Here is a 14,092-nt window from a genome sequence, read left to right as displayed (position 1 = left end):
TTATGAAATATATATTTAATTTTGAGTTCAAAATAAATAATTTTAAAGCAACAAAAAATTGTAAATGGTTTAAAGTGAAAAATTAAAAAAAAAAAAGATTTCAAAATTAAATACAATTATAGTTAAAAGTATTTTAAAATTTTCAAAATTTTTTTAATGAAAGTCAAATAGAAATAACAAATATACCACACAATAAATTAGGTAAAATATTAACGCATGCATATACTAAATATAACGATAGTAATAAAAATAAGTTAAGAGAAAAGGAAAAGAAAAGATATATAATAACGATAAATAAAATAAGAGAAAAAAATAAGAAAAAAGAACTAAATGAAATAATAAACAAATAAATATGTAAAAAGAATTAAATTAATAAGTGAAGAAAAGATGACCTAAAGATGATAGTAACTAAAAAAAATAATGAAAGAAAATAATAATAATGATATGATAATAAAAGTAACAATTTTTTTTTAAAAAAAATCATAAATATAGAAGACTAAATAAATAAATAAACAAAAGTTATACATATATAAAATTAAAAAGAAAATAAACAGACGGTTAAAATGAATATATATATGTATATAATAGTAATAATAATAAAATTATAAATAAAATTAAACTTTAATAAGAGAATAAATAAATAAAGAAAAATAAAAGAAACACAAGTTGCCGTCACCTAAAACAAAAAAGAAAAAGAAAATATATATAATAAATATAATAATAATAATAATATAAAAAAGAAAATTAGAAATAAAATTAAACTTATATAAGTAAATGTATAAAATAATAAAAAAATAAAAAAAAACAGAAGGAATGACGGCAAGAAAAGAAAGAAAAAAAATATAATAATAATAATAATAATAATATAAGATTTTTCTTATAACTTTTTCTTTTTCTCTATTTTTTAGAGGGAAGAAAAATGTTAAAAGACTTTTTTAGCATAACAATAAATAGGTAAAAAAAAAAGTTCCTTATGCATTTTTTTTCTTTCTCTCTACGTTTGAAAAGAGAAGAACAAAAAATAAGGATTCAATTCCGAAGAAAATTACTTGTTGTATGAGGTGCGGATCATTGGGAGTAAACCCTACCTAATGCAACCTCCAACTAAGTTTTTATGGGATTAGAATTAGGGTAAAAAAAGATAATATGAAGATAAAAATAAAAACAATAAAGTGAAAAAGCTAATGACACACCTTTTTGCAGAGGAATACGTTTCTTCAAATTCTCTCTAAACATTTTTTTTTTGTAGAGATTCTTTAACAAAAAAAAAATAATAATTTCCGTAGAGATTCTTTCTAAAGCCTTTTTTTTCTCAAGAATTTCTCTCAATTTCTTCTCCCTTTTTCAAATGACAAAGGACCCTATTTATAGACCCGGGGTATGCCGCAAATTAGGAAAATTTAATAAGTATAAAATCAAATTAGATATTATGTAATTTTATTAATTTTCTTTTTTTCTAAAAGAGTAAAAATATGATATTGAAAGATTTTGTCTAAAATAAATTTTTTGATTTTTTTCCTAAAGTGATAAAGATAAGTCAAATATGGTATTAAAATTTTTTGAATAAAATAAATTATCTTGCTTTTCCTAATATGATAAATCAAAAGAGATTTTGTATAAATAAATTAATTTGTTTTTTTTAAGTGATAAGTCAAAAAAAATGATTTGAATTTTTTTAAATAATAGATATTCTCATTAATGACTTTATTTTCCATTTTAATACAAAGATAAGAAAAAACATAAGATTTCATATTATTACAAAAGGATTTTATCGTTTTTTTTAACAAAACAAATTAATGAAATATCTTAACCGTTGCTACAATTAATAATTTAAAGAATAATAAAAAAAATGTAGGATAAAATTAGGTGGCTACAGTACTAGTTCCTCATTTTCTTGAGGTAAGAAGATTTTCTTAAACATAGTCTAATTGATGGAATGTTTTCCACTTATTTCATGAGATCATTGCTTGAAATATTGTTGTAATGAGGGGTAAAATAAGACATTAGTTTTTTAAAAAATTAAAGAATATTTTCAATTCAAGATTTGAAATTTGGCCACTGTTTTCTAAACGGGTGTTGTAGGGTGCTAACACCTTCCTCATACACAAATGACTTTCGAACTCAATTCTAGTTTTCGCAGACCATTTTTTTTAATGATTTTATTTTAAAAGGTTTTTACTATATTTCAATGTCCAATCACACCGTAAAAAATATTGGTGGCGACTCCTATTTTATTTTAAAAACTAACCCATTTTGAGGACGTCGGCCGCTCTGCGTCGTCTCGGGCACGTGGCAACAGATCAAACACTTGGTTTGTTAAGCATCAAATGCTCATTGTGTGAGAGGAGTTTAGGGACCAGAACCATCGCAATTTTAAGAAGTTCGATGATCCTGAACAAACTCGTGCCAACCTACCCCAGATTGAGCAATCGGATGCAAGATTGGCACTTCTTCTACGACCACTACCTCACTCGACATTTTTAGGTGATTTATAACTTTTAATGTTCTCAAATGGTACTTCATTTGTTTTTTATATAACATTTTGATTGTTTGCATGTAGGAGCAATCGTCGATAAATAGGGCTGCTAGAGCGAAGCAACCTTACAAGCACACAGTGACGCCAAGTTAATTCTACAACAACAACACAAGCTCGCTGAACAGCAAGGTCATCTGATCAACCATGTGGATTTATTTAGGGAAACACATGCTTGAGGTGGCCAATTCATTTCACAGGCGGCTGCAGATGCCCATATAAGTTTATAACTGTCATTTGTCTTGTTTCACACAATTGTTAATTTACACATTTTACTTAATTAACATAAATTTTATTTGTTGAATCAAATGCTGGAACTCCAGTCCTAGCCTAGCCTAGAGGGTTCTCAACCACTCTCTGGGGACGAGATATGCGAGACCATTTTTGGTTGACGACTGGGTACTCAACAGGTTTTGGTTGGGGCCTCAAGCCAAAGTCCAGACACGTTACTGTCAATTCTTCATCAACATCTATCGAGCGAGAGCTGAGCCATGCCAGGGAGGTTAACAAGCTAAAACCTCGTCTTGAGGTAGTAGAAGAAGAGAATAACAGGAAGCACAAAGACAGTGCTCGCTTGATAGAAGCACAAACTCGTTATATAGAAGCACAGGCTCGGCAGATGGAGGAAATAAGGAAGATGATTGAAGAACTCTCTCGGGCTTCAAGAGGACCTTGATTTTATTGAGGTACGTAATTTTCAACTTTTACATTCTTTAATTTTATATTACTAGTTATATATATTTAAACTTAATTTTGTGTCATTGTAGGTTTGAAGGCATGGAGAATTTTCATGAGACACCGACACTTAGATTATGTATTCAGTTTTTAGTTTTTAGTTTTCATTATGTATGTAATTTCTGAACTACGAACATGTATTTTTGAATTATTTTTAATCTAAATTTCATTTGGTATTTTATTAAATTTACGTTAATTTTTTTTAGTATTTGAATGAACTTAAATCGAATTCGATTCTGAGTTGCAAAAAAAATTAAAATTAAAAAATAAAAATTTAAAAATATTATAATAAGATTTTTGCAACGCACCTTATGCATCGCAAATGGCTGTTCTACCGACGTGGAGTCGCCAAAAAGTGTGTCGACATTGCGTCGATGGTTAATGTATGCTGACGTACATGACGACATAGGTAGTAACCTATTGGCGACGCCTTTACCAAACGTTGGTAGTTTCCCATTGGCGATGTGTTGGCCATGTCAGCGAACAATGTGTCGACAATAATCCTTTGTCGATGTCGTCCTATTTGCGCATCAGAAGTGCTTTTCACAGCGTGTCTCTCAAGAGACTCTTGCCGACATCAATTTCTGTATCGGCGTAGCCTCTCTTGATGTAACCCTGACTTTTGTCGACACATCTCTACATCGGCATACCTCTTTCTTCTTGTAGTGTTTCCTTCAACTCTTTCCACATGATAAAAAAACGCTTTCGATTCTTTGCCCAACGAAATCAACATAGTCTTTCCCTTCCATACTGACTATCGCAATTTTCAACTTCTCTTGCTCTTCAGAAGGTACATTTGGAAATAGTGTTTCGCCTTCTAAATCCAACCATTCAGGTGTTTTCCGTTGAAAACTAGCATCTCTAGTTTAAAATTTGATGCGATCATGCCCTGCCCCTGTTTCTAAGCTCAGAGATTTTTCTCGTTCTTCGTCCCCTTCGACGAAGTCGTCAGTTCAAATTTTCTTCTTTCCAATGCTTACCCCGTTAGTTCTAATCCTTTCAGATGCCTCTAACAGTCTTCATACATCTCGGTTAACATTGCGTGCATTCCACTGATTTATCCGAAATAGGTATTCATTGAACCTTTTTTTTAATCGCTTCGATCTCAGCTTTCGAAGCATCCAAATGTTCTTCAATTAGTTTTTGCGTCATTTTTTTCCACCTCCCCAGGATGTCAACGGTCTCTGATACTAGTGCTAGGTTCTTAATATACGTGCAGAATATCAACCAACATACACATACACAATAGATATATTCCTATCCAACTACTCAAAGACAATAATATCAGTGAAGAATAGTTGATATACGATCTATATTCATCAACACAAAATACCAAAAGGTCACAATTACAGCCAACCAAGAGGGTTGTTTTCTCCTTATGAACTCAATTCATTCAAAATACAAAATATCCAGAATACCAACCCTAGCGCAACTCCTACATATATAATTCTCTCCTATTGCTGCCACGTGGTGCAAGGACCATTGACTTTCCTAATAGCCATATTGTCTTGTTGCAATTTCCTTCTTACCCCTCCTATATGTTTTGGTGATTGGTGGCCTAACATGAACCCATATATTTCACTCTTGTGTAGCTTGATTAAATTTATAGGTTTGGCTTGAGGACTGTGTGTGTGTATATATATATTGAGAATTAGTGCTATATAGGTAGTTCATACTATTTCCATCAAAGTTTATGCTAAAAACTAAACTAAACAATTGAGCATATCATATGTGGCAAGCATCATCTTGGTATGATCACGATTATTCTACAAGGTGACTTCAACCCTGCAATACAAATTCACCATCGAAAACACATGAAAGTCAAGTGAGTTTCTTGTCCAAATTATACCATAAACTGACCCTAACCAATTGATAAAAACAAACAAACCACACAATATAAATTCCAAAGAACACCCCCAACATATACCAACATGTACATTAACAAATCAAAACGGATGAAGATCAATATATATCACCGAAAAAACACAATTGTATTTGTTCTTTATTGTTCAAGTATTCCTAAGATATGCTGGAAACAAACAAATACCAAAAATAAATTAAAAAAAAACATTTTTTTTTCTTTTTTTTCAATATATATATATATTAAGAAGGTTTATGTCATCATTTGATTGTACTATAATACTATATATATGTGATAGTAGACAAAAATAAATACCATGAGAACTATCTCAGCCAGAAGCATAGAGCTTCAAAAGGCAGTATTATTTGACATCCTGGGTAATTGCATATTGTGAATAATAATAATAATAACAATAACAACAATTTTAAAAAAAGAAAAAAGAAAGCTTTACTTTTTTTTTTTTTTTTTTTTGGGTGGGGGGGGGGGGGGGGGGGGAGGGGGTTATAAAATTTAAACAAGCTGAAGGGCAGTAAGATGGTCTTGAGGAGCATAATGGCTGTCTGAATCCATAAGCGCCCCTACAGCCCCATAAGTACTTCTATTCTCATCATCATATTGCCCTCCAACGCTCTCATATGTTGCCCTTTGCATCATGTTCGTTTGCTGTTGTTGTTGCTGCTGCTGTTGTATTCTCTCGTGTTCTGCAATCTATACAAACCCACGAAACATATTGGTTATGTTTCTTTTCTTTGAGTTAAATGATACAAAATATCTCTAACATTGGACTTTGTTTCAATTATGTTATCTACATTTTATGGCCTTATTCATGAGAATAACATTTTACAACAAGATAGGGGTTTATAGCCATTAGATACTTTAGAAGTACTTAAGACGTATAAAGAAAGATTAGAGCTTAATATTTAATTTCCAAAATTGTAGACTTAATTGACCTGTATGTTGGGAATATAAATATAATCACGAGTTTATAAAGGAAGACTACTATCTTCAGTGGTATGGGGTTTCTTTTTGGTGAAACCAGAAACAAAGCTATAAGAGTATGTCCAAAAGTAGACAAAATCCTACTATCATGAAAATATTTAAAGGTCCTTGTCCCAAATAAATTAGTCGGTGAAGGACCAGACATAGCGATGTCCTTAAAAATATCCTATCTTGCTTTCTATTAGCTAGGAAGCCTGCAAGCTACATTTAGTCTGATACGATGTGAGATAATCTCTTGATGCTTGTATAAAAATTAGAAAGACTACAGTATTATTTAAGATCATACAAAAGATTTTCAACATCCTTGATAATAAAAATTGTTTATATGTCACATCAGTTTACATGCATGATGCTGAAAATGATATGTCATATATCTCTTTCAATTTTCATACATTAACTGTTGCATCAATCCACCTTATTAAGTGTGGAAGTAAGTTTTGGAAACATTCAAAGTTGATGAATAAAAATCATAATTGAAATAAACTCCAAAGTTAAAAAGGGGAGTATTTTGTATAAAAGGTGAGAATTTAACCTGTGCTCTCAGATAGTTGTTGTGGCTCTGAAGTTCCACTTCCTGCACAGAAAAATGCTATTATAGTTTACAAAAGAGAGAGATGATGGATATGTTTACGATAACGGATTTTCTAAACTAATCTTTGTTAGTTATACGTACCCTTTTTTGCATGAATTCCATTTCCGCGAACAAGGTTTCGTTCTGCACACATAAATGAAAAATGGTCGTTTCTGAATTTATTTGATATGAACGAGCAATTTGTAACGTGATGAAAAATAGAGAGTTGTATTTCCATCTATTTTGTTGATTGACAAGCATAATGTTGTTCTTTGAAATTTGTATATAAACATATATAAATTCATCGAACAAGCATACTCTAAATCTCTACCATTGAACTCAAAAGCATAAATCAATGAGATTTATAATATCAATACGCTACTTCAACCCAAACAAACACGAAACTTCCTACTTTGATAAGGAACACAAAATGACAATACGTTACAAAGGAATGTAGTTCGCTCATATATAAATATTTGAAATGCAATGAGAATTGAAAGGAGAGAAAATCATGTACTTAGCTAGAGAGATTTAACATGGGACTCCCTACTTTAAGACAGAAAATAAATCAAAAGGAGAGAGTTGAAAGTGGGAGAGACCTTTTTAGCCCTGACTTTGCTGATACCTCTCTCCAATCTGCCCTCAAGACTTTTGAGCTCTTTTAATGGCAATGAGCTGAGTGCTTCTCCCAGAATATGCCTGATCAAAGGTAATTAAATTAATACCAAACTAAAGGATTACTTTTTTGAGTAACTTTGTGTGTGTGTGTGTTTAGAATATTTTGAATTAACCAAACAACCTGTTTGAGTTCTGAATTTCCCTAATCTGTCTCTTCAACTTGGTGGCTTCTTGTTGGTAAAACTGGAATGTTTCATTAGAGGTCATAACAGAGTAACTAATTAATAATGCGCATTTAACATTACAACATAACATATAAATATCCAATATCATCCCCCCCAAGATTTCATATTTCATTTTCTCTTTGAGTTCAAAATTTCATCAGAAACCAGACAAAAACCTTCCAGCTGAGAGAAAGAGTAGAAACATCATAATTACAAAAAAAAATAAATAAATAAAGTATTAGATTTAGTACACTAACTACAGGAGTGACGATATCATTCCATAGAGCATTTTTTTTTTTAAAAAAAGAACCATATATGGCAAAAGAATCCCAACTACGTTGACCCTCATCATATACCAACTTCATTTCTTTTAAATATATGGATAAATTATAGAAGAAATGGTCTGCCGATAAATAAAAAAAAAAAAAAAAAAAGTTAAAACATCAAGGTTAGAGAAGAGCCCCGAGGAAGAAGGAAATAGAAATTATACAAAGGCATTCATCTGCCCATAGAACATTTCATCACTTCTATTTTTTTAAGAAACACTAAGTTCTTCACACATGAATTTTATAAATTGGACCAAAATTTTAAATGTTTCCTTAACAACTGTAAAAATCATATTTAAAATTGAAAAGATGCAAACACAAATTTAAAAGAACTAAAAATGAAATATCGCCCTGATGCTTAATTTTAAAACCCGTTTTGTAACTATTTTTGTTTTTGAAAATTAAGCCTAGAGACATTCGTTGCCCCTCAACTTTTTTCTTTTGATATCTACATTCTACCAGTGATTTAAAAAACCAAGCCGAATTTGAAAACTAAAAGAAATGTAGCTTTCAAAATGTTTTTTTGTTTTTAGAATTTGACTAAGAATTCAACCATTGTATTTAATAAAAAAAGTAAATCAGTGTAAGATAGGAAGAAAATAAGTTTAATTAAAAAAAAAAAAACACAGGAATGGTTACCAAAAAGGAGTCTAATCTTTTTGTTTTAGATTTCTTGGGAATATGGCAATGTAAGATTAGAGAAAGAGTTGTTTTGTAGTTGAAAAAGGGACAAACTTATTTCATACATCTATAAGAAGTCTATGTACACTGATATATTATTTACTATTTAATCAATTTCTACCCATTGTTTTCAGAAATTGTGTATGGTTTTGAAAATTTATTTTGATTCTGAATGCATGTGTTCCTTAAGAAAATATGAAATTATGTAAAAGAAATGAGATGAAACAAAACCAACTTTCAAGAACAAGTTTTTCAGGTCCATTTCTTAACTATTTGAATTTTTTATTTTAGTTTTTTAAAAATTAAGCTTTTAATAGGCGGGTGAGTTTTCTTCCTTATGGTATTTACAACAGAAAAAACTTGGATGCATCCTATCCTATGCTTTCCCACCTCTTCATCATACAATTTTACTTCGAGTAACTTTTTTAAAAATACATTTTCATTTTTTTTCCTTTTGTGGTAGAGAAAATGGAAGCAAATGAGATAAGTGCATCTTAGGATTTGACGAAAATGATGTAAAAACAAGCCCAAACTTCAAAAACTAAAAATGAAAAACCAAATAATTATCAAACTGCACGTAAGTGTTTCTTAAACAGAATAAGATGAAACTATCATAAAGAAAAAACTATATAAAAAAAGTCAGAATAATTTTCAAAAACCATATATAAAAATTTTGAACGGATGAGATGCGTTTATGATTAAATGACCTGACCTTTTACAAACATAAGAAATTTAACTTTATGCTTGTGTAAGAACACATACTACCACATTTTATGCACATTTTATATTATATCTCGATAGGATGACCATGTGCACCAAAGCCCTAACATAATGACCATCTCTACTGCATACAATAAGTTTTTTCAGTTGTGTTCTCATTTTTCTCATAAGTTTATTTTCTGTTTTGTATTTCTGGGTGAGAAAGATAGAAATGGATGGAGATGGTCATCGCAATAGGACTACCCAATGCAATGTGGTATAGAATGTAGTAGCATGCTCTGACGTAAGCAGAAGAATAGATTTCACACATTTATAGAGACAATGGATTAATCATAGAAGTGTTTAGGAATAAATCCTAACCAGCCAGAAAAAAAAAAAAAAAAAAAAAAAAAGATGTACATATATATATGTGCAAAAGGAAAATAAGAATTTAATTACCTGTACATTAGCTTCGGCAACTGATAATCCGGAATTGGAAGAATCAGCAAATGCTTTCTTGTACCTCTCAATCGTTCCTCTAACACTGCCAATTTTAAAACTCAATTAATCCATTCACAACCTTTCACTTTTCACAAAAATCCAATTGTATTGTAAAATGATAAAAGTTTTTGTTGTTTTTTTAGCTCATTTACTCGTGTTAACATCAATTTGATCACGCAGTAAAAAGATGACTACAATTCAAAATATATTAATGTTTGTACTTATATATATATATATATATATATATATATAATATGTCAACCTATGAGGTGGAAGTAGATGGTTAAATGATAATTTTGATATGCGTTTACAAAGATTACATATAATAATATAGATAAAAAGAAAGAGAAACATACCTAAGAACCAATGGATTTAGAGGGGAAAAAAGGGTTTAGGGATTCCAAGAAAGTGAGCGGGGGGTGGCGTGTGATACCTTAATATCCTCGAGGCTGATTGGGAGTCAGAAAATCCCACAGAATTTTATCCATTATTACTACATAAATACATATATATATATATACTTTTCTTCTTTTCATTTTTCTATTAATATACTCCTCATTTTCCCTTTCTACATTGGATATAATACTTAACCCTAAACCTAAATCCTCCTTTCTCTTTCTCTTTCTCTTTTCTTTTTCAATAAATATGGTTTTGGAATAACTTCAAAATAGTTCAAATAACATTTAAACATCTTTTTTAATAATTCAAAATCAAATTCTATTAATATAAAAGTGTGAAATTAAATTAATTTTGAGTGATTAAAGTAGTGTTTTCTTCTATTGATTTTTAAAATCACTTGTCAACCCTATACTTTCATCTCTATTTCTTTTACATTCACTCCCCTACTCTTTATATTTGGTATTTTCTCTCATTTGGTTGTTTATAGAATGAGTTTGGTTTCTTTAAGTCTAGTTTATGTTTTCTAAAATGAATTTAGTTTAATGGCAATTGGTATGATGAGACTGTATTATCCCATAATAATCCTTAGATGGGGTATTGATACAAGTTAGTGTGCCAGTGAGGCTATTACAACGTAGCCGGTAGTTTTTTTTTTTCAAAAAATTTAATATATGAGAGAGAAGTTACTTATAAAGGATATAAAATTTTTAATATTTGACATTATCTAATAGAATAATTTATCCTAACTTATCATTAAATTACATTCTAATTATATAAAATTGTCAAATGACATTGCTCCAACCAAACACAATTTTCTTAAATTTAAGCTTTTCCAATTACTACGAAAGCTAGATTTTACATTTGAGAAACTCAAAGTCTATTATTATGTATCCAAGCATATGGTAAGGTTTTTGTTGCCTTCAAACCCATTTTTCTAAAAGGCTAATTTAGCGTAAAGAGAGGGAAAGGATCAAAGTTTCATAGAAATGGAAATGATTCTCTCTTCCAATTGCAAAAAGAAAATGAAAATACACTTATTTTCCCCTTTCACTTTCATAATCCTAAAATCAAAAAATATTATTTCAAATTGGAATTTTCAAATTTCCCCCCAACTTTCTCTTTTACTCTTCCCATCCCATCCCAATAAAATAAAATAAAATGATGAATTAGAATAATGGTGGCAATACAACATTTTGTTGTCGGATTTGATTAATGAAATATCACTTCTGAGTTGACTAAAGAGAAGAAAGGGTTTGAAAGTGATGAAATATGAAATTTTCTTTAGCAATAGGAAGCTATTTTATCAACTTTTTCTATTTTTATGCTACAAATTAAAGTTAAGAGGGTCACACCCTTCTTCAATTTTTGCAAATATTATATTATCATTATGATACGCTACCATTCTTCATTTTTTTTTTATTTATTGTACAACCCACAAAAGTTTACTAATTAATCTCCTATTCACAATCCATTATTCTTTCCTACACTAATTAAGTAAGTTGTTTAAATACAAAATTTTAACTTTGATTTCTAATATTTTGATCATTTCTGTGCCATATAGTATTATTGATCACTTGTACAAATTAGAAATGGACAAGTTGTAGAAAATTATAATTTTAATGTTTTTATTTATGATATTTTTTTTTTGTATATTCAATGTTTTTAATTTAAAAGTTAGGTGGATTATACATGTTTTAACCAATTAAGTTATGTTTAAATTCACCACCAAATAAACCAACTTTTAATAAAACTAAAATCTTGGATAACTATTTTAAATCTTGGTTTATTTAGGTTATAATCAAAACATACTATTTGGAAACGAATTATGGAAATTACGTCTTCAATTTATAGTTTTAGTCTTTTGATTAAATGATTCAATGTCTTTTTCGTAACATAGTAAATATGAAAAGAAAAATTCTACTAATCTCCTGAAATTGAAACCAAACATGAAACAATTATCAGGAAAAAAAAACTTGTTCAATTAGTAAACCACAAAATATGATATATTACGCCAAAAGTTTGATGAAAATTCACTTTAAAATTGTATTTAAAAAAAGTAATATGTTTATCCAAAACAAGAAACTAAAGCTAAAATAAACAAAATTATAATTCGAAGAGTTTGATTCCAAATCAATTTCATCACAAACTCTTCTTCAAAATTGAATCATAACTTCACTTTTCTTCTTCTTGGAGACTCAAATTTTCATACCTAATATGAACATAATTTACTAATTCACCCTTAACAAAGAGATTAATGTAAAACATAGATAATCAAAATTTTCTTTCTTTCTTTCTTTCTTTTTTTTTTTTTAAAAAAAATTAAAATCGAACAATATCTAACCAACCCCTTTGCAAAAATTTATAATTTTTCCAAGGTCAGTTGAGTACCAACATTAAAAGTAATGGAAGAAAGGGTCAAAAATGGAAATAAATCAGGCCGATGACACCATCGTCTTCTGTCAAAAGACAGCTTAGGCTGACGAACTTATAAGTGGATGACATTTATACCCAAAAAATTAAAATTAAAAAGAAAAACGAAACAAAACCCTAAAAGAAAATATTATTAATTTCTTAAAAAAAATGAAATTCCTTGGTAAAACCCTAAGCTTTAAGTTTTATCCAACTACTCCACTTCATAGTCATTCATTAAATCATAGATCTGTATAAACTGGGAGCTCAGAATTGGAGGAAAAGAATTTCAAATTTTAAGAAACAAAATGGAAAGTAATTCAATTAACCCATCAGTTAATTTTTCAATAATCAATCCTCTCTATTAAAAAAAAAAAAAAAATATTGTTGTAAAAAATTGTCCTTTTTTAAAGAAATGAAAATTTATGGCGATACATGATAAAGTAGAGAAGGAGGAAGAAGAGGAAGAAGTTACCTATTATTTGCGTATTCATAGAGACGACCACGAGTAGAGAAGACGATGAGAGCAACTTCAGCATCACAAAGAACAGACAATTCATAAGCTTTTTTAAGCAATCCATTTCTTCTCTTGCAAAAGGTGACTTGACGATTTGTAGTATTTTCAATTCTTTTTATTTCAATCTTACCTCTTCCCATTTTTTTTTGGGAAGAGGCAGATCCTTCTCCACTTTGATTAGGGAACTCCGTGGTTGAAATCTAAAATTAATAATCCCCCAACAAAAAATAAAAAAATTAACAAAATTATAATAAAAGATGGGTTTTGATTTTTATCAGTAGATCTATAAAGAAAAAATGATGTAAAGTTTCAAACTTTGAAGATGGGGTATGAAGAAAAATTAACAAACCTTTGGTGAGATGAAGTAAAAGAAAAAAAAAAGGGAAGATTAGATATTAGTGAAGAGAAGTGGAAGAAGAAGAAGCTATGTGTGGGGTTGGTTTAGAGGAAGAGTATTTAAAGTAGAAAAGTAAATTGAAAATTGATTTTTCATATTACTATTTTCTTGGTGTGAAATTAAAGAGGGTTAACCAATGACTTAATTATCTAATTAGAAGGTGGAAAGAGCAATAATGTAAAGAAATTAGAAAAAAAATTAAATAAAAAAAATTATTTGAGAGATATATAATGTTTTAGGGTTCACTTTCAAAGTCCCATTAGCCACATCCATTTCTTCATGGTATGGGTGTAACGCCCGACAATTTCGGTTTCCTTTTTGTTTTGACCATTAATATTAATACTAAAGTGTGTTTATTATTAGTATTAAACTAAAGTTTTTTTTTGTATTAATTTTGAAGTTAGGGGGTGAAATAAATTATTGGCTTAACAAATAAATGGCCTTGGAAAGGGTCAAAGGTGGTTATTGGAGGAGAGAGAAAAGAGGGTTTTAAAGATTTCTTTTATTATTTTTATTTCTTTTAAAAAGAGGCCTTGGGACTCGTGCGTAAAGAGGAAGAGGAAAATTTTTCAAAGAAAGAAAAAGGGGGAAAAAAATTTTCCTATTGAAACCCTAGCCGCCG

At 29.4% G+C, this 14,092-nt stretch overlaps 1 protein-coding gene across 1 annotated transcript; it reads right to left on the bottom strand.

The window, feature by feature from the left end:
• Positions 1 to 5,441: 5,441 nt before the first annotated feature.
• On the bottom strand, positions 5,442 to 13,601 carry LOC103496392 (agamous-like MADS-box protein MADS1). Its single transcript, XM_051079630.1, has 8 exons — positions 13,423 to 13,601; positions 13,032 to 13,273; positions 9,707 to 9,791; positions 7,499 to 7,560; positions 7,299 to 7,398; positions 6,802 to 6,843; positions 6,661 to 6,702; positions 5,442 to 5,837 (listed from the first exon to the last, which is right to left on the bottom strand). The coding sequence occupies exons 2-8, from the start codon at positions 13,211 to 13,213 to the stop codon at positions 5,640 to 5,642; spliced, it is 711 nt and encodes a 236-aa protein (XP_050935587.1). The 5' UTR covers positions 13,214 to 13,273; positions 13,423 to 13,601; the 3' UTR covers positions 5,442 to 5,639.
• Between the last annotated feature and the right edge of the window lie 491 nt (positions 13,602 to 14,092).

The sequence above is a fragment of the Cucumis melo genome, chromosome 11 (genome assembly GCF_025177605.1).
Source record: "Cucumis melo cultivar AY chromosome 11, USDA_Cmelo_AY_1.0, whole genome shotgun sequence".
Classification (NCBI taxonomy): Eukaryota; Viridiplantae; Streptophyta; class Magnoliopsida; order Cucurbitales; family Cucurbitaceae; genus Cucumis; species Cucumis melo.
Note: the sequence above shows the minus strand (reverse complement) of the source record. Positions and strands in the feature narration are given on the sequence as shown.